This window comes from Mobula hypostoma, chromosome 14, assembly GCF_963921235.1.
Source record: "Mobula hypostoma chromosome 14, sMobHyp1.1, whole genome shotgun sequence".
In the NCBI taxonomy this organism is placed as follows: domain Eukaryota; kingdom Metazoa; phylum Chordata; class Chondrichthyes; order Myliobatiformes; family Myliobatidae; genus Mobula; species Mobula hypostoma.
This window is the reverse complement of record NC_086110.1, coordinates 73,062,206-73,083,398: the sequence shown is the minus strand read 5'-3', so window position 1 is coordinate 73,083,398 and position 21,193 is coordinate 73,062,206. Positions and strand designations below refer to the sequence as shown.

General features: G+C 43.3%; 1 protein-coding gene across 4 annotated transcripts in view; it reads left to right on the top strand.

Annotated features, from left to right (window-relative positions):
* Positions 1 to 21,193, top strand: part of LOC134356339 (cadherin-11-like) — a 253,898-nt gene that overhangs the window by 127,988 nt on the left and 104,717 nt on the right. For all 4 annotated transcript variants that reach the window (XM_063067233.1, XM_063067230.1, XM_063067232.1 and 1 more), the window contains exons 3-6: positions 1,472 to 1,766; positions 5,074 to 5,193; positions 9,672 to 9,839; positions 16,622 to 16,809. In XM_063067233.1, the coding sequence (XP_062923303.1) occupies positions 1,472 to 1,766; positions 5,074 to 5,193; positions 9,672 to 9,839; positions 16,622 to 16,809 (771 nt within the window). The remainder of the gene's footprint in view (positions 1 to 1,471; positions 1,767 to 5,073; positions 5,194 to 9,671; positions 9,840 to 16,621; positions 16,810 to 21,193) is intronic.

The window sequence follows — 21,193 nt, the reverse complement described above, 5'->3', positions numbered from 1 at the left end:
GACAAAAGAAAGCAGTAGAGTATGATACAAACTCAGGAGACTAGAACACCCTTAGATATTTACGGTCCTTTTTTATGTTCATTCAAGGTATTGGTTTATTATTGTCACATGTACTGTAATATAGTGAAAAGATTTAGTTCTGCATGTTCTCTGGACGGATCATACCTTACATAATTACACTGAGGTCTTAAAAAGTAAACAGTATGCAGAATATCATACTGCAGTTGCAGAGAAAGTGCAATACAGGTAGATGGATAAAGTGCAAGGACCAGGATGAGATTGACTGGGAGATCAAATGTTCATCTTTTACCATTTGGGAGGATTGTTCAAAAGTATGATAATATGGGTTTGCTAATATGGAGGCATACAGCGTAGCGGTTAGCACATTTTGCAATCCCAGTGACCTGGGTTCAATTCCCGCGCTGCCTGAAAGGAGTTTTGTAAGTTCTCCCTGTGACCGCATTGGTTTCCCTTGGGTGTTTCAGTTTCCTCCCACAGTCCAAAGATGTACCAGTTTGTAGGTTCTTTGATCACTGATAATTGTCCCATGATTGGGCTAGGGTTAAATCAGGGGTTGCTGGCCTAGTCCATGATATATCTCAATAAATAAAAAAAATAATTTGAAGGTGATTGGAAGGAAGTATACAGGGAATATCAGAGGTAAATTGGGGACGTTGAACACACTGCCTGCATTCCCTGTATGTAAAATTAACATGTAACAATAACAAACCAATTACCAAAATTACTAGTGGGAAGTCTCTGAGATCATTGCTTAGGCTTACAGTATAAGCATTGTATAAGCCTAAGCAATGATCTCAGAGACTTCCTACTAGTAATTTTGGTAATTGGTTAGTTATTGTCACACGTTAACTTTGGTGAAAGGATTGATTGCTCTGTAAATACATTTTTGGAGGATGCAAAAAAGGCAATAAAATAAGTTATAAGGAGACACTAAGAGCTTGCAAAGGAACTCTGAAGGATGAATTGAGCAGGCAACATTTGATAGACAGAGTACAATGTGTGGGAAAGTAATGCGAAGAATACAAAAGTAGAATAATTAGAGAGAAGCCAAAGAGAGGTATCTGGATGGATGGATAGATAGATAGATAGATGAATGGAAGTGCAGATGGATAGATAAATGGAAGTGCAAATGGTTGGATCTACGGCTTATTCAATAGATGGATGGACATACGGATGGATGGTTGGGTGGCAGATGGATGCATGGATGGTTGAGTGGATGGTTGGATAAATATATGGACAGATGGTCAAGTGGATGAATGGATGGATGTAAATGTGGATGGTTGGATTTATGGATCATTCAATGGATGAATGAATGGAAAGATGGATGGTCAAATGGGTGGATAAACGGATGAATAGACAGATGAAAATGTGGATGGTTGAATGGATAGACATACAGATGAATGAAAAATGGATAGATGGATTCACTAATACCGCCTCTTTGCCTTTGCAGCTCCACACTGACCTGGACAGCGGAGGAGGGAAAATCAGGTATATCCTCTCTGGTGAAGGAGCGGGGACCATCTTCGTCATTGATGAGAAAACAGGGAACATCCACGCAACTAAAACACTGGATCGAGAAGAACGTGCTCAGTACACCCTGATGGCACAAGCTGTGGACAGGATAACAAACAAACCCCTAGAGCCTCCCTCTGAGTTCATTGTTAAAGTCCAGGACATTAATGACAATCCTCCTGAATTCCTGAATGGGCCTCATCACGCAACTGTGCCGGAGATGTCCAATGTAGGTAGGTGCCTTTTCTCCAGGGTCCCAGTGCAGATACATTAATTGGGTTTTCATCAGTTCACAGAAACAAGCATTTTTGTACTTGTAAGAGAAAACAAAAATAAAATCCTGCAGATGCTGAAAATCTGAAATCAAAACATAAAATTCTATTGTTGTTGAAAATCTAAATTAAAAAAAAAACATAAAATCCATAGTTGTTCAGGTCCAAACTCGATAAAAAAACAGAAAATCCTGCAGTTGTATTACATCCAAAATCTAAAAATGTTAATCTTGCAGCTGTTGAAAATCCAAAATGAAATTTTGGGAATACTCAGCAGGTCAGGTGACATACAGAGAGAAGTAAACAGTTCAAGTCAATGATTTTTTTTTTAACTTGAAACAGAACAAGAACATTTGTATTTGAAGTAAAGTTCAGGGGAGAAGAGGTGTTCATTGGGAGAGGAAAGATTTTAAAGATTAACTTTATTGGTCACATGTACTATTCATTGAGACATTGAACCATACAGTGAAATGCGTTGTTTTGTATTAATGGCCAACACAGTCCAAGGATGTGCTGGGGGCAGCCCACAAGTGTTGCCTTGCTTCACCTTACCAACATAGCATGCCCGCAAATTACTAACTGTAACCTGTACGCCTTTGGAGTGTGGGAGGAAACCAGAGTACTCGGAGGAAACCCACACTGTTGTGGGGAGTACGTACAAGTTCCTTACAGTCAGCAGTAGGAATTGAACCCTAATTGCTGATTGCTGGCATTGCAAGAGCGTTTCGGTAACTGCTATGCTACTGTGCTGCCCACATTACAGTGCCAGACATTAAAATCATATTAGACTCATAGAGTCATGGAAAAGTACAGCACAGAAACAGGCCCATCAGTGCATGCCAAACCAATCAAACTGCTTAGTCCCATCAACCTGTTTCCGAATCATCGCCCTCCATACCTCTCCCATCCATATAGCTCTCCTGCTAAACAATGAAATCAAGATTGCATGTAGCACTTGGGCTGGCAGCTTCTTTCCACTCTCACCATTCTCTAAGTAAAGACATTTACCCTCGTGTTCACCTTTCATCCTTAACCCATGACCTCCAGTTGTAGTCCCACCCATACTCATGCCTTTTTGCATTTATCCTATTTATGACACTCATAATTTTGTATACCTCCATTAAATCTCCCCTCAACCTTATATTCCAAGGAATAAAATTCTAATCTATTCAATATAACTTACAAAATATATAAATTGTGCAAAAGATGAATAATGTGGTTGTTTTCATGGGTTCATCGACCATTCAGGAATCAGATGGCAGAGGGGAAGAAGCTCTTACTGAAATGTTGACTGTGTGTCTTCAAACCCCTGTACCTCCTCACTGATGGCTGTACTGAGGAGAGGGCATGTCCTGGAAGCTGAGGCTCTGTATGATGGATACAAGAAATTCAAAGCAATGCTGGAGGAACTCAGCAGGTCAGGCAGTATCTATGGAAGTGAACAGACAGTTGACATTTCAGGCCAAGCCCACTATTCTGGACTAATGATGGATGCTGCTTTCTTTAGGCATTGCCTTTTGAAGGTGTCCGTGACGGTGGGCAGATTTGTGCCCATGATGGAGCTGGTTGAGGCTACAACCCTCTGCAGCCCCAGTCAATCCAAACATTGGGGCTTTCATACCAGACAGCAATGGAACGAGTCAGGATGCTCTCCACTGCACATCTGTAGAAATTTGTTAGTAATTGGTGATTTGTGAGAATACCTGGAACACTGAACGAGAACCAGAGATTCATTTGATAATATACCAATCATACCACTGACCTTTTTTATATTCATAGCAACTTGTATTTGTTAATATATTCATTCAATACACCAACTCTAGAGTATTTCATTGTAACTGGACGTATATCCACAGCTCATCAAAATGCCACTGAATTTACTGGAGTGATCTCAGGGGCTTGGAGTAAAGCAATATAATGGGCAGTGTAGAGAGCTTATGATTCTGTATAGAACCAATACTATCCCTATCCTGAGAGCATATGAACATTACAGTGTTGTGCACACTAGCTATATAGATGTGCCTAAGGCTTAGAGTAGATCGTAGAACACTACAAGGCGTTCAGCCCACAATGCTGTGCCAACCTTTTAACTTACTCTAGGATCAATCTGGAAGCCGGCTGGTGGTGTAGTGGCATCAGTGCTGGACTGTGGGGCGGAGGTTCCGAAGTTCCAACCTAGCCGGCACCCCCCGGCACGCTTTCCATCCGTGCGGGGTTAAGAGCTGGTGAGCCCTTTGGGAAAATAAAACTCACGCGGCAGAAGGCAATGGCAAACCACTGCTGTAACTTGCCTCATACGCGAATTCCAACTATGTCAGAACGGCGTGGGAGGAAGTCGTCCCCTACCCAGAAAAATTCTGGATGCAACCTATATTATTATTATTATTATTAGGATCAACCTAACCCATCTTTTCCCAAAGCCCACCGTTTTTCTTTCATCCATGTGCTTATCTAAGAGTCTCTTAAATGTCCCCAATCTTTCTGCCTCTACCACCACCTGTGGGAGTTCTTTCCATGCATCAACCACTGTCTGTGTAAAAACAACATGCCTCTGACATCTTTCCCCCATCCCAACTATTCTTTCCTTCAATCACCCTAAAATTACTGCATTTTCCTTGTATTAGCCATTTCCACAGCTTACCTTAAGCGTTTCAATCAAATACACATCCACACTTCTGCTGGAAGCTCGTTCCACACTAGTCTCACTCTCTGATAGAGGCATATAGATCTCCCCTCATTCTTCTAAGCTCCAGTGTTTGTGCTGTGCCAGTCATTGATAAAAATGACTCATTTCACTGTATGTTCCAGTGATTTGATGTACAAGCAGCATTTATGCAGAGGAATAAACAGTTGACATTTCGGGGCCACGACCCTTCATCAGAACTCTTTTACTGCACTCTAGGTTTTGATAATTTAATGTGCATGTATCAAATACATGTGGCTTGCTGTTTTAACATGTTGTACAAGATCTTTATGATTTTCAACCTCCTCTGCATTTCCTGTGTGTGTAGGCTCCCCGAAATCTGATATCATTATTGTTAATCTTTTCTCTAATTGCTCCATTGCCTCTACATCCTTAGAAAAGTGCAAACAGACTCGAGGGCCGGCACTTTCCGAAGCCTTTCGTAGCAGAGCTCTTGTCTTGCAGCGATGACGGGTGGAGGTGCAAGGGTTTGACAGTATGATGAATGGATATTCCTTCATGCACCGACTCAATTCATCACTTCCCACTCGCTGTTGACAATGTGATCATCTCCTCTCTTTCCAGGTACCTCTGTGATTCAAGTCACAGCCACAGATGCGGATGATCCGTCCTACGGCAACAGTGCCAGGCTGGTCTACAGCATTCTGGAGGGTCAACCGTACTTCTCAGTCGAGCCTCAGACAGGTACAGGCACCAGCCCGTCCAAACCGGTTGACAGATAAAAAAAACTGATCGACTAGGACAGAGAGAAACAGATTCAGATAACCAACATACAGCACAGTATGGCCCTTCGACACACAATGTTGTGCCGACATTTCAACCTGCTCTAAAATTAATCTAACCCATCCCTCCTACTTAACCCTCTATTATTCTATCATCTATTTGCCTATCGTAAATGTCCCTAATGTATCTGCCTCTACCACCACCCCTTGGCGGTGCTTTACACTCTCTGTGTAAAAAAACTACATCTGATATCCTGCAAGCATAAAAGTTGCTGGTGAACGCAGTAGGCCAGGCAGCATCTCTAGGAAGAGGTACAGTCGACGTTATGGGCTGAGACCCTTCGTCAGGACTAACTGAAAGAAGAGCTAGTAAGATATTTTAAAGTGGGGGGGAGGGGGAGGTCCGAAATGATAGGAGAAGACAGGAGGGGGACGGGTGGAGCCAAGAGCTGGACAGGTAATTGGCAAAAGGGATACGAGAGGATCATGGGACAGGAGGCCTAGGGAGAAAGAAAGGGGGAGGGGGAAGCCCAGAGGATAGGCAAGGGGTATAGTCAGAGGGACAGAAGGAGAAAAAGGAGAGAGAGAAAAAGCATGTGTGTATATACATAAATAAATAAATAACGGATGGGGTACGAGGGGGAGGTGGGGCATTAGCAGAAGTTTGAGAAGTCAGTGTTCATGCCATCAGGTTGGAGGCTACCCAGACAGAATATAAGGTGTTGTTCCTCCAACCTGAGTGTGGCTTCATCTTTACAGTAGAGGTATACTGATATCCTGCCCATCTTTTGACCCAGTCACCTTAAAGTCACGTCCTCTCATATTCCCCATGTCTACCCTGGGGAAAAGTCTCTGGCTGCTCACTCTGTCTGTTAAGTCACCTCTCGCTCTTCTTCACTCCAAAGGGAAACATTATGTATTTAATATTTCAGTAAGATTTGAGTAATATTTTAAATATATTGTTTGATTAAGTATTCCTTGTTTAAATAATTCATTATGGGTTATGTGAAAAGTATGGAACAGCATACGTTACTTTGCCACCATGTCATTACATGTGCCCCTCGCTTAAAGTAAAAATGAAGTCAGACGTGTATTCCTGGCTCTGTGCTTTTGCTTTCAATTACTTTCATGTTTTGGAGTTAGGAAACGTAACAGGAAAAGCACCAGCTCATTCAAACTTTCTGCATAAGACATGCTCTCTAATCCAGGCAGTGTCCTAGTGAACCTCCTGTGAACCACCTCGGGAATCTCACGTCCATCGGTGCCGATTGTATTGTAGTGTGTTAATGGTGCTGGCACAGTAATGACAGCAGCATGGTAGCATAGCAGTTAGCGTAACACTTTACAGCGCCGCTCTGGTTTTCTCCCACACTCCAAAGACGTATGGGTTACTAGGTTAATTGGTCACATGGGTGCAATTGGGCTGATTGGGTCGGCAGGGTCTGCAACCATGCTGTATCTCTAAATAAAAAATACATAAAGATTCCTAATTCCACCGCTGGTAATGAGTTAATTGGTAAAAGAGTTTATTATGGTCGCAGATACTTAGAGCACCGTCCCTGAGTCTCAGGCACACATATATAAAGCTAGGGTGCCTAAGACCTTTGCACAGTTCTGTATTTGACAAAGTAGAGCCGAGAGTGAGTTTGTAAATCTGGCAGGAGCAAAGGATGTTGGGAATGGCATGCAGGGTGCCATGGGAGGTGTGTGGGACAGGTGGCGGAGAAATGTCAATGGCAGAGGTGAGACAACAGGCAAGATCATTTGATTCCAAACAATTGGCTTATTGATCGTTACAAAATGTCTCTCTAATGCTTCCCGCTCCCTCCCCTCTCCCTTTGCCTTTTCCAAACCATGATTCCCCTCCCACTGCCCATTGGGCACGTGGCCAAGTGGTTAAGGCGTTCGTCTAGTGATATGAAGGTCGCTAGTTGGAGCCTCAGCTGTGGCAGTGTGTTTGTGTCCTTGAGCAAGGCACTTAACCCCACATTGCTCTTGTGTCTGTGCGAGGAGTGGCGCCCAATACAGACTTCAAATCTGCGCCTTGTAAGGCACGAAAATGCCCGACGCAGGCCTCTCATGGTCTGAGTTGACGTTCCCTTGCCTATTCTCCATCCACAATAAAGACCCATATCAGAATCAGGGTTATCATCACTCACATACATCATGAATTTTTTTTGTGTGGAATATATAAAATATATAAATATAGTGCAACATAAAAAATTACCACAGTACTGTACAAAAGTCTTAAGCACCCTAGCTATATATATGTGCCTAAGACTTTTGCAACAGCACTGTGCAGTGAAAAATTTTCTGATTCCAAAGCATAAGTACATCAAGATAGTAAAAGGGACAAGTATTAACAGAATGCATAATGAGGTGTTACAGTTACAGAGAAAGGGTAGTGCAGGCAGACAATAAGGTGCAAAGGCCACAGCAACATAGATTGAGGGATCAAGTGATCATGAGTACATCTTCATCATTCAAGAGTCGACCTTAAACTTGTTTCTCGGTGCTTTCAGGCTTTTGCCAGTACTGCCTGATGGAAGCCGTGAGAAGAGAGAATGTCGGGAGTGGAGGGTCCTGATCTATGCTGACTGCTTTCCAGAAACAGCAGGAAATGTAGAGTCAATGGCGGGGGGGGGGGGCGCGGACGGGTCTGGTTTTCATAGAATATAGAACATTGAACGGTACAGGGCCTTGGGCCCACAAAGTTGTGCCAGCCTTCACTCCTGTATGACCTTTTAGTTTCATGAGCAAAACGGGGCGTCATGGTAGCATGGCGGTTAGTTCGACACTGTTAAGGCTCATGACGTTCCGGAGTTCAGAGTTAAATTCCGGTGCTGTCTGTATGGAGGTTGTACGTTCTCCCCACAACCATGTGGATTTCCTCCAAGTATTCTGGTTTCCTCCTACAGTCCAAAGACGTATCTGCTAGTAGGTTAATAATTGTTCTGTGATTAGGCTAGTGTTAAATAGGTGTGTTGCTGGGTGGTGCGGCTCGTTGGGCCAGAAGGGCCTGGTTTGTGTTGTGTCTCTAAGTAAATAAGTAAGTACTGACACAAGGTTGGTGTCCGTCAGTCTAAGTTCCAGGTGAAACTTGAGGTTTTAAACCCAATATTTCTGCAGAAAAGTCTGAAAATAGGGAAAGCACATTTCTTGTTAGAAGTACAAGTCTGATGTTCCTCTACCTCTCTGTTTTGGAAGCCTCTATCCCTTTTCTCATCACATCAGAAAATTCCTCACAACTTCCCTCTTCCACTGTGTTTTCTAAACTCCCCATTCCCCTTTCCCACACTGTACGCTCATGCCTCTCCCCTTCCCCACTCCATTCTCCACGAAAAAGAATGCAGCAGTCTAAAGTGAAAAAGAAATTTCCAGAAAGAACACCCTTGATGTCTGTTAATTGAGCTGATGTTGGAACTGCTGGCATGGTTTGTGGGCAAGTTTCTGTCTAGCTTTTAAATCTACTGAATGAAATGGGGCATCAAGTTACTCAGTTATGGTACAAATGTAAAGCAATTTTAAGTTTTTTTAAACAATTTTATATCAAGCTGGCCTCCAGGGAACTGTACAACAATCTCTCAGTTACATAATTTATTCAGATGTGGGGAATGGGACTAATTTTCTTTTCTGCTTTGCTCTTGAAAATGTTCTTTTAGCAGTTTTGTCTAGACTCATCAAAAAGTTAATCTCCTGGGTTCAGTCATATTCCAGTGAAATGAGACGGAAAGGAAGATTTGAAAGAAAGGATTTATTCTATTTCACTGCCTTATGGCATCCCTGTTCACTAATGCATTTCACCTGCAGTATAGCACCTCCCTAGCATGTACCATGCACAGACATGAATGGCCTCTCCTGTGCATCAGAAAATCTGAAGTAATGTTTAAATTGATGTACCCAAAATAATGGAATACATTAGAACAAAGGGATCTGGGAATAGGGATCCATAAAATATCTGGAATCAGTTTCATTTTCACTAACTAAAATGTCACAGAATTGGTGAAATTCATTCTCCTTCAGAACTAGTAAGCACCTAGAGTTGATTCAGTCGGCTCTGAATGGATGGATTGATACAGATGGTGGAGATTCTGCCTCAAGTTCTAGCAACCTGATTTGATCCTGACCTCTGGTGCTGTCTATGTGGAGTTCACATACCCTTACAGTAACAATATTGGTCTCCTTCCATATTCCCCAAGGACACATGTGTTGGTAGGTTAATTGGCCCCATCTGTGTGTCTGAGTGGTGGAACTGAGTGTAGTTGTTGAGAATATAGCAAGAAAAATAAAAATTATTCATATCAGATTGGTGTTCAGGAGTGGCTGATGGTTTGCATAGACTTGATGGGCGGAAGGACCTGTTTCCATGTCTTTCTGTCACTCTCTGACTCCTTACTCTTCAAGAGAATTACAGTAACTTTTCCTGTCATTTCTTCCTAGGTATAATAAGAACGGCTCTTCCAAATATGGACCGAGAGGCACGGGAGGAATACCTCGTGGTGATCCAGGCAAAGGACATGGGAGGCCACATGGGAGGTCTCTCCGGAACCACGAAGGTGACGATAACCCTCACTGATGTCAACGACAATCCTCCAAAGTTCCCTCAAAGTAAGGAAGCTTTTTGATGCCTTTGCAATTCCACTGGGTATTGACTGGAAAGGGATGAACTGAACAATAAGAGATAAGCATGTGCCCTGTCAGAATCAGAATCAGCATTATCATCAGTGAAACATGCTGTGGAATGTGTTGTTTTGTGGCAGTTGTACACTGCATGATGCAAAAATTGTTTTAAGTTACAAAAATAAATAAACTGTGTAAAATGGAAATAGCAGGTTCATGTGTTCAGAAATCCAATGGTGGGAGGAAACAATGTGTGTGGGTTTGCAGCCCCCTCTACCTTCTCTTGATAGTAGAGAGCAGATAAGGAGATGCTCCAGATGGGAAGGGTCCTCAGTGATGGATGCCACCTTCTCGAGGTGTCATCTCTTGAGAATGTCATTGACGGTGGGGAGGGTTGACAGAGTCTACAACCCTCTAAAGCCTCCTACGATGTTGCACATTGGAGCTTCCACACCAGGTGGTGATGCAGACCAGCCAGAATGTCCTCTACTGCACATCTGTAGAAATTTGCTCCAGTCTTTGGTGATATCAAACCCCTAATGCATTATAAATCTCCTTAAACTTTAAATGAAGTAAAGCCCATTGGCGTGCCTTCTTTATGATTACATTAATGTGTTAGTCCCAGGATATGTCCACCAAGATGTTGGCGTCTAGGAAATTGAAACTGCTGACCTCTCATTGAGGATTGGTGTGTGTTCTCCCAACTTCATAACTCTAATAAAAACAGACACCGCTTCGTTGTTCCATGAACCTTCAAAGTTCAAAGTAAGTTTATTACCAATACTTATAGGTCACCATAAACAACTCTGAGATTTGTTTTCTTGCAGGCATACTCAATAGAATCTGAATAATCTCAATATGCATTTGACACAAAGGTCCTTCTGCAGCTGTACAGGGCCCTGGTGAGACCACACCTGGAGTACTGTGTGCAGTTTTGGTCTCAAAATTAGAGGAAGGACATTCTTGCTATTGAGGGAGTGCAGCGTAGGTTCACAAGGTTAATTCCCGGGATGGCGGGACTGTCGTATGTTGAAAGATTGGAGCGACTGGGCTTGTATATGCTGGAATTTAGAAGGCTGAGGGGGGATCTTATTGAAACATATAAGATTATTAAGGAATTGGACACGCTGCAGGCAAGAAGCATGTTCCCACTGATGGGTGAGTCCAGAACCAAAAGCCACAGTTTAAGAATTAGGGGTAGGCCATTTAGAACGGAGTTGAGGAAAAACTTTTTCACCCAGAGAGTGGTGGATGTATGGAATGCTCTGCCCCAGAAGGCTGTGGAGGCCAAGTCTCTGGATGCTTTCAAAAAAGAGATGGATAGAGCTCTTAAAGATAGCGGAATCAAAGGTTATGGGGATAAGGCAGGAACTGGATACTGATAGTGGATGATCAGCCATGATCACAGTGAATGGTGGTGCTGGCTCAAAGGGCCGAATGGCCTACTCCTGCACCTATTGTCTATTGTAGTTGGTACTGCTGCCGATGGACTGAAGACATTACGGAAACAGGCCCTTTAGTCCTCTAGTTAATGACAACCTGCCCCTCTGCCTGGTCCCATCTGCATGCACCTGGATAATAGCTCTCCAAACCCCTCCCATCCATAGTCATAGTCATACTTTATTGATCCCAGGGGAAATTGGTTTTCATTACAGTTGCACCATAAATAATAAATAGTAATAGAACCATAAGTAGTTAAATAGTAATATGTAAATTATGCCAGTAAATTATGAAATAAGTCCAGGACCAGCCTATTCACTCAGGGTGTCTGACCCTCCAAGGGAGGAGTTGTAAAGTTTGATGGCCACAGGCAGGAATGACTTCCTCTGACGCTCTGTGCTGCATCTCGGTGGAATGAGTCTCTGGCTGAATGTACTCCTGTGCCCATCCAATACATTATGTAGTGGATGGGAGACATTGACCAAGATGACATGCAACTTAGACAGCATCCTCTTTTCAGACACCATCGTCAGAGGGTCCAGTTCCATCCCCACAACATCACTGGCCTTACGAATGAGTTTGTTGATTCTGTTGGTGTCTGCTACCCTCAGCCTGCTGCCCCAGCACACAACAGCAAATGTGATAGCACTGGCCACCACAGACTCGTAGAACATCCTCAGCATCGTCCGGCAGATGTTAAAGGACCTCAGTTTCCTCAGGAAATAGAGACGGCTGTGACCCTTCTTGTAGACAGCCTCTGTGTTCTTTGACCAATCCATGCACCTATCCAAACTTAGGTGCTACAATCTACCACTTTGGCTTCTCATTCCACACTCGCACCACCCCGATAGTGAAGATGTTTTGGTTTTTTCATTTAGCATTTGCATTTATTATTGTCACAAGATACAGTGAAAAGCACGTCTTGCATGGTGATCATGCAGATTAAATCATTGCACAGAGCTTTGAGCTAGAATCAGGTAAAACTGTAACAATCTAGAATAATGTCATCCTTCACCCTAAGCCTATAACCTATAGTTTGGATCTCACCCAATTCAAAGGGAGTAAAGCCTGCGTGTGTTTCCCATATCCCTCAATTTTGTACACCTCTATAGGAGGTCCCATCCTTCTCCTGTGTTTCAGGAAATAAAGTCCTAACCTATTTTCCTTTTCCTCAAATCCTGGTAATTCTCTCTGCATTCTTTCAAACTTATTCTTCTTTCCTTTAGGAGGGTGACCCGAAGTACACACAATACTCTAAATCTATAAGACCCTTAGCATGATCTAAGGGATCCATGGGCCCAGGTTGGAAATCCCTGCACTAAATTCAGCTTCACCACTGTACAGGGGGCTTTGGCATGGATTTTGTCCTGGAACAGCCACAATCCTCTGATTCAAATGCAAGGGTTTATACTAACTTAATACTTGACAGCAAATATTTTCTTTCTGTTTTGTGTCCTGCATGTGTTTGCAGGAGGGTTGGTTGGATATTCTGCCTCAGTCAAAAGAACTAAAGAGAAATTAATAGGTAGTAAGAGGGTGCAGGGATACAGGGCAAAAAGGTGTTTTCTCTGGGTGCTCTGGTTTCCTCTCACAGTTCAAAGACATACCGCGTAGATTAATTGGTCATTGTAAGTTGTCCGGTGAATAGGTTTGAGTTAGATCTGGATCGGTTCCCTAAGGCTGTTATAGCTGGGGGTGGTCGTACGGATAAGTTCCCACTACCTATTAAATGTTCCCAGTGGCGTGCAACACAAGCAGCCTTTAGCAGCCAAGCCCAGCTCAAAGCCTTCACATGTAGCTCAACTACTAAGCCCAGCGGAACTGTTTCTACTGATAGAAGAGGCAAAGGTGCGGTACTGGTGTCTTAAAACCAGTATCTGCGAGCAAATGGGGCTCGACAACTGTGGTAGGCAGTTCATCTAGGGGAAGGAAAACTCTGATCTCAAACTTCCACTGCCCTGTGGCTACACCCGGTTATGGAAAAGGCTTCAGGAGCAAACACCGAGGAAAAATCTGGTCCAAAAATGTTTACTCACCCTGGACATGTGACATCATCTGGCATCTGTTCTGGATTTGGGACAGGTTGGGTATGAAAAATATTATAAGGTCTAAGCTTCTGGTTTAGGCTGGTTGGTTTAAGTTCTGATTGGCAATGTTGCTGTTAGGTTTGGATTCACTTGAGTTAGGTTGGGTTCTTAGCCTCTTTTCTGGACGTGGATTTTGATTGGCTGTTCGCAGGTTGGATTTTGATTGGCCATGCTGAGGTTGGGTTTGGTTCGGCTGTTCTCAGATTGGGTTTTTATTGGTTGTGCTGGGGATGAGTTTGGAATGTCAGACACAACTTGGGTTCTGATTGGCTGTACAGTGTTTAGATTCTGGTGATCCTTCATCAGGACCAATTAGGATTGATAATATTGTAGTTCAGTTAGGATTGGGGTATAACCTTTTACCTTAGCAGATATCCATAGAAATGCTTATTGTCCCTTTTTACTTATCCTGCAAATGTAGTGGTGAATCTGGAATTGTGGTGATGGTCTGGAGTCAATTGGAGGGCAAGTGAGGCAGGAGCAGTTGAATCTTTTCCCAGTAAGGCAGAAGTAAACTAGAAATGCTTTCCTGACTGCTTGGTAGCTTCATGCTGACTTTTAAGATTTTTTACTGGAGCCAAAATTAAATGATTCAACAGTTCTGGTTGGATTTGCACTCTGGGTTATTAAACCCAGGAATGTAATCATCAGTGCATGGGGAACTGGATTGCTATTAATGCCAATAGGTATCAACGGAGGAATGTGGGCATCAAAGCCTTACAGCTTAAGCTACCCTAATTCTTTACTGAGTCACAAATCTCCATTTCTATTTAACATCTTCCAGATGGAGAAGTATGGTTCGAAAGCAGGGAAACGTTGTCACTTTATACAACACAAAGAAGCCCTTTAGGCCATCGTGTTTATGCTAGTTCACTGCAGAACAGTCCCATCAATCCCATTCCTGCTCTCTTGTCGTCTTACACCTTTGCATAAGTTTATCAACTCCCCTCACAGAAGTGTGAGCAGCTTCCTGTGTAGCTTCAGGGAAGTTCTTGGGTGTCAAAATCTCTGAACATAGAACAAAGAACAGTACAGCACAAGAACAGGCCCTTGGGCCCACCATATTGTGCTGAACAAATTAAACTGCTAATCAAATGGCCAATTAAACTAATTTATTCTTCTTGTACAATATCCTTAATTTCCTCACATTTATGTGCCTCTCTAAATGTCTCTTAAAAATTCCAATTGTATCTGCCTCAACTACCATCCTAGGCAGCGCATTCCAGGCACCCACCCCTCTCTGTGTAAAAAAATTGTCCCTTACATCTCCTTTGAAATTACCCCCTCTTACCTTAAATGGATGACCTCTGGTATTCAACATTTTAGACCTACCAAACAGATGCTCCCCATTTACACTATCTATGGCTCTCTTTATCTTATAAACTCTATCAGATCTCCACTCAGCCTCCGTCGCTCTAGAGAAAACAGCCCAAGTTTGTCCAACCTCTTATTATAGCACAAGCCCTCTAATCCAGGCAGCATCCCGGTAAACCTCTTCTGCACTGTCTCCAAAGACTCGACATCCTTCCTATAATGAGACGAGCAGAACTGTATGCAATACTCCAGATGTGGCTTAACTAGAGTCTTATAAAGCTGCAACACAACTTTCTGACTTCTGAGCAATGCTCGACTAACAAAGACAAGCATGCCGTATGCCTTCTTAACCACCCTATCAACCTGTGCAGCCACTTTCTGGGAGCTATGAAGTTGGAACTCGCCTCGACACTGTTAGGGATCTTGCACATCACAGCCTCTTTATATTTGACCTCCAAGGTGAAAAACTTCACATCTGGCCAGATTAATCTACATCTGCCATTTCTCTGCGCATATTTGCAACTGATCTATATCCTGCTGAATTCTTTACTAGTCTTCTATACTATCCACAACACCTCCAATCTTCGCATCATCTGCAAACTTACTAACCCGTCTATCTATATTACCATCCAAGTCACTTATATACATCATAAACAGCAGAGGTTCTGGTACAGATCCTGGGTCTACTTATGGAGAAGTCTCACCAGCAGCTATATTTCATTAATTGTCTGAGGCAATTTGATGTGTCATTAAAGATTCTAGCACAGTTCTACAAATGTACCATGGAGAGCACACAGTCTGGTATGGAGGGGGCACTGAACAGGATTTGAGAAAGCTGTAGAGAATTGTAAACTCAGCTAGCTCCATCATGGGCAGTAATCACCCTACTATTGATGACATCTGCAGGAGGAAATGCCTCAAGAAGGTGACATCCCATCATTAAGAGGCCCTAACCTTCTAGCATTGCCCTCTTCTCACTACTACAGGGAGGAGGTACAGAAGCCTGAAGATGCACATTCACAGGAAGAATGTACAAACTTCTTTCAGACAGCGGCAGGAACTGAACCTGAACGGTGGTTGCTGCTGCTCTATAGTAGTTGTGCTAACCACTGTGCAGTAGTGTGAAACAAAAATGCTTGGTTAATGCTAGGGGTCCATGGCATATAAAAGCTTAGGAACCCCTGTCCTACGAGACTGTAGGGGAGCAACTAAGAGCGGAAGAGTTGAGAGTCCAAAGACATGGCAGCACCACTGGGCAAAGGGTGATTAGTTTAGAGTTTTGATAACAGCAGGGAAGAAGGCCTTGCAGAGGACTGCTGGTGACTCACTTGGAGGCCCAATGTCTGTGTGTCTGAGAGTCCGGGGCAAAGGACTGGAGGCCGCCTGTCCTGTGGTTGGAAGCCTGACTGTATGTGTGAATGAAGGAGGGAAGGAAGGGCTTGTTTTGGTGTTTTGTTGTTGTTGCTTGCATTGATCTACTGATCATTGTGTGCGTGCTATGTTGGTGCCGGAATGGTGGGGGTTGATGATGGTGCTGCCGTTCTTTCCTTTCTTGGTTTCGTGGCTATCTGGAGAAGAAAAATTTCAGAGTTGTATACTTCAATAATAAATGAACCTTTGAAACTTTGAACCTTTGAATGTGTGGAGATAAGTGCGGGCACCCCGAACTCATCCTTAGATAGCATTGGTTGTTAACACAACTGGCACATTTCACTGTACAATATGTTTTGATGTGATAAATAAATCTTGGACTGTGTTTGAAACTGAAGGTGTCCTTAACTCTATAGAGGGAATCAGAGATATTGCGGAAGAAGCATGAAAGCAGATTAGGTTAGACAGGAATAAATCCGAGGGACCGTGAAGGCAATTGCTGTTCCTGTTTCCCATGATCATTTCTGAAGGCAATGCTTGTTGTTCGTTTCCTTCCAGGTGTGTACCAGATGTCAGTCTCAGAGGCGGCCAAGGTAGGGACAGTAGTGGGACAGCTCAAAGCCAAAGACCCAGACATTGGTGACAATGGCATGGTGTCCTACAGCATCATTGATGGGGACGGAAGGGACTTCTTCGAAATCACAACTGACTCACAGACTCAGGAGGGAATCATCAAGCTGAAAAAGGTATTGAGATATACTGAGAGAGAATGCTGGTACTGTGGAAGTGATGACAAGGGCTGGTGACACTTGTACCACTCACACCCCACTTTACATGGGTGATACAGCAGTGGAAACTGCGTGCAGTTTCAAACTCCTGGGTGTGCACATCTCACACAACCAGAACACATCTTACACAGCCAGGAAAGCTCGCCAATGCCTCTACTTTCAGAGGAGGCTGAAGAGAGCAGGACTAGAACATAGAATAGTACAGCACAGTACAGGCCCTTCGGCCCACAATGTTGTGCTGACCCTCAAACCCTGCCTCCCATATAAGCCCCCACCTTAGATTCCTCCATATACCTGTCTAGTAGTCTCTTAAACTTCACTAGTGTATCTGCCTCCACCACTGACTCAGGCAGTGCATTCCACGTACCAACCACTCTCTGAGTAAAAAACCTTCCTCTAATATCCCCCTTGAACTTCCCACCCCTTACCTTAAAGCCATGTCCTCTTGTATTGAGCAGTGGTGCCCTGGGGAAGAGGCGCTGGCTATCCACTCTATCTATTCCTCTTATTATCTTGTACACCGCTATCATGTCTCCTCTCATCCTCCTTCTCTCCAAAGAGTAAAGCCCTAGCTCATTAATCTCCAATCATAATCCATACTTTCTAAACCAGGTAGCATCCTGGTAAATCTCCTCTGTACCCTTTCCAATGCTTTCACATCCTTCCTGTAGTGAGGTGACCAGAACTGGACACAATACTCCAAGTGTGGCCTAACCAGAGTTTTATAGAGCTGCATCATTACATTGCGACTCTTAAACTCTATCCCTCGACTTATGAAAGCGAACACCCCATAAGCTTTCTTAACTACCCTATCCACCTGTGAGGCAACTTTCAGGGATCTGTGGACATGTACCCCAAGATCCCTGTGCTCCTCCACACTACCAAGTATCCTGCCATTTACTTTGTACTTTGCCTTGGAGTTTGTCCTTCCAAAGTGTACCACCTCACACTTCTCCGGGTTGAACTCCATCTGCCACTTCTCAGCCCACTTCTGCATCCTATCAATGTCTCTCTGCAATCTTTGACAATCCTCTACACTATCTACAACACCACCAATCTTTGTGTCATCTGCAAACTTGCCAACCCACCCTTCTATCCCCACAGTCAGGTCGTTAATAAAAATCACGAAAAGTAGAGGTCCCAGAACAGATCCTTGTGGGACACCACTAGTCGCAACCCTCCAATCTGAAAGTACTCCCTCCACCGCCACCCTCTGCCTTCTGCAGGCAAGCCAATTCTGAATCCACCTGGCCAAACTTCCCTGGATCCCATGCCTTCTAACTTTCTGAATAAGCCTACCGTGTGGAACCTTGTCAAATGCCTAACTAAAATCCATATAGATCACATCCACTGCACTACCCTCATCTATATGCCTGGTCACCTCCTCAAAGAACTCTATCAGGCTTGTTAGATGCGATCTGACCTTCACAAAGCTATGCTGACTGTCCCTGATCAGACCATGATTCTCTAAATGCCCATAGATCCTATCTCTAAGAATCTTTTCCAACAGCTTTCCCACCACAGACGTAAGGCTCACTGGTCTATAATTACCCGGACTATCCCTACTACCTTTTTTGAACAAAGGAACAACATTCGCCTCCCTCCAATCCTCCGGTACCATTCCCGTGGACAACGAAGACATAAAGATCCTAGCCAGAGGCTCAGCAATCTCTTCTCTCGCCTCGTGGAGCAGCCTGGGGAATATTCCGTCAGGCCCCGGGGACTTATCTGTCCTAATGTATTTTAACAACTCCAACACCTCCTCTCCCTTAATATCAACATGCTCCAGAACATCAACCTCACTCACATTGTCCTCACTATCATCAAGTTCCTTGATGATGGTGAGGACTATGCACGTCTATACTCCCATTATTTTACAGATGTGCAGTTGAGAGCATCCTAACCAGCTGTGCCACTCCATGGTACACAAACTGCAAAGCAGCGCAAGGGAAGGCTCGACAACGGGTAGTCAAAACTGCCCAACGCATCACCTGCACCGCCATTCTCACTATCAAGAACATATATACAGAAAGTCTTGGAAAAGGGCCAGTAACATCATGAAGTATCCCACCCACCCTGCTCATGGATAGTGTTTGACCTGCATCCATCAGGGAGGAGGGTATGTAGCATCCACACCAGGACCACAGACTCAAAAACAGTCACTATCTCCAGGCAGTAATGCTGATCAACACCTCCCCCAACTAAACCACCCCTCCACACCCCCAAACACCACTACTTTATCATTTCCTGTCAGTCACCTTATGTACAGACACTCCTGGGCCTAGTGTCACTTTATGGACATACACTTAATCTATATATATAAGCTATCTTATGGATTTATATTTATTGTTTTTTTAATATTGTTTTCCTTATCTCACTTTTTTTTATGCTGCATAAGATCTGAAGGAACAATTATTTCATTCTCCTTTACACTTGTGTACTGGAAATGACATTAAACAATACTGAATCTTGAGTCTCTAGAAGAAAAGATTTTGGAAATAACTTCTATCTCCATGGGTGCTGCCTGATCTTCTGGGTATTTTGAGTAGAGTAGATTAGATTAAGATTAAATAAAATAAGATTAAGTTGACCTGTCAGGTCACTCTGTGTGTGGCTTGGTTTCTTTTTGTCGTAATTCTGCCCTCTCTTGTAAAAAATATAATTTTATATGGATAATTTATACATTTTTTCCACCCCCAGAGTGCTCTCCTTCTGGGAAGCCTTCAACCTGATGGCATGAACATGCATTTCTCCTTCCTGTAAAAAAATTTCCCTTCCCTCCCCTTTTCTTCTATTCCCCACTCTGGCCTTTTACCTCTTCTTAACTGCCTATCACCTCCCTCTCTGATAGTTCACTCTCCTCTCCTATTAGATTCCTTCCTCTCCAGCCCTTTATCTTTCCTACCAACCTGGCTTCATCTATCACCTTCTAACTACCATCTTTCTCTCTCTCCACCTTTGTACTCTGGCATCTTCCCCCTTCCTTTTCAGTTCTGAAGAAGCGTTCTGGCTCAAAATGTCAAAGTTTACACATTTCCATAGATGCTGCCTGACTGGCTGAGTTCGTCCAGCATTTTCTTTATTGCTTCATATTTGATATTTATGTTTTCTTGTGAACACTGCTTATCCAATATTATGTGTTATGTTTTGTAACTTCAAAACTAATTGAAACTGACATAAAATTAATTGGAAGCAAAAACACAGAGCCTGGAATACGTGTTTTAGTTTAGTTTTCATAGGAGGTTCACAAAAATGAACCCGGGACGGAAAGGCTTGTCGTATGAGGAGCGTTTGATGGCTCTGCGCCCGTACTAACTGGCATTCAGGAGTGGTGACCTAATTTAATCCTAACAAATTTTGAAAGGCCTCGATAGAGTGAATGTGGAGGGGGAGTCTAGGACCGGAGAACACGGCCTCAGAATAGAGGGGTGTTTGTTTAGAATGGAGGTGAGGAGGAATTTCTTCAGCCAGAGAGTGGTGAATCTATGGAATTTGTTGCTACAGGCAGCTGTAGAGGCCATGTCATTGGGTATATTTGAGGCAAAGATTGCTAGATTGTTGATTAGTCAGGGCATGAAAGGATGCAGGATGAAGGCTGGAGTTTGAGGTTGAGGGAAGGTGGATCAGCCATGATGAAATGATAGAGCAGACTCCATAGGCCAAATGGCCTAAATCTGCTCCTATATCTTATGGTCTTATGTAGAATTAGTGATTGATAATTGGAACTGACTCGAAGGACCTGTTTCTGCACAGTGGCCCTCCATGGCCTAATTTGCTACTCTGCAAAGAAAAGAGACAAGGCAATTTCTTCAATGGGGTAGGAAGTAGTCCTATTATTTCTGGGTTTGATGACTGGTAGCATGGTGGCCTGGGTTGGAAGCACCAGTCCCCAAGAATAGAATAGTCTTCAAAATAGTGTTTGATACAACCCAATCCATCACAGGCAAAATCCTCTCTCCCAATGAGCATCTTTACATGGAAAACATCATCAAGAGCTCTCATTGTCCAGGCCATGATCTGTTCTAGCCACTAGTATTGGGCAGGAGGTATAGGAGTCTTAGGTTGCACACCGCCAATTTCAGGAACCTGTATTGCCCAACAACCATCCGGCTTTTAAACCAGTGTGAACAACTTCATTTATCTCAACACTGAGCTGGTTCCAAACTATAGGCTCACTTTCAAGGACTCTACCACTCATGTTCTCAGTATTATTTATTTTTTCTTTGCACATTTTGTCTTCTTTTGCATGTTCATTGTTTGTCAGTCTTTTTATGTAAAGTTTTTCATAAGTTCTATTGTTTTTTATTTTCCTGTAAATGCCTGCAAGAAAATAAATCACATG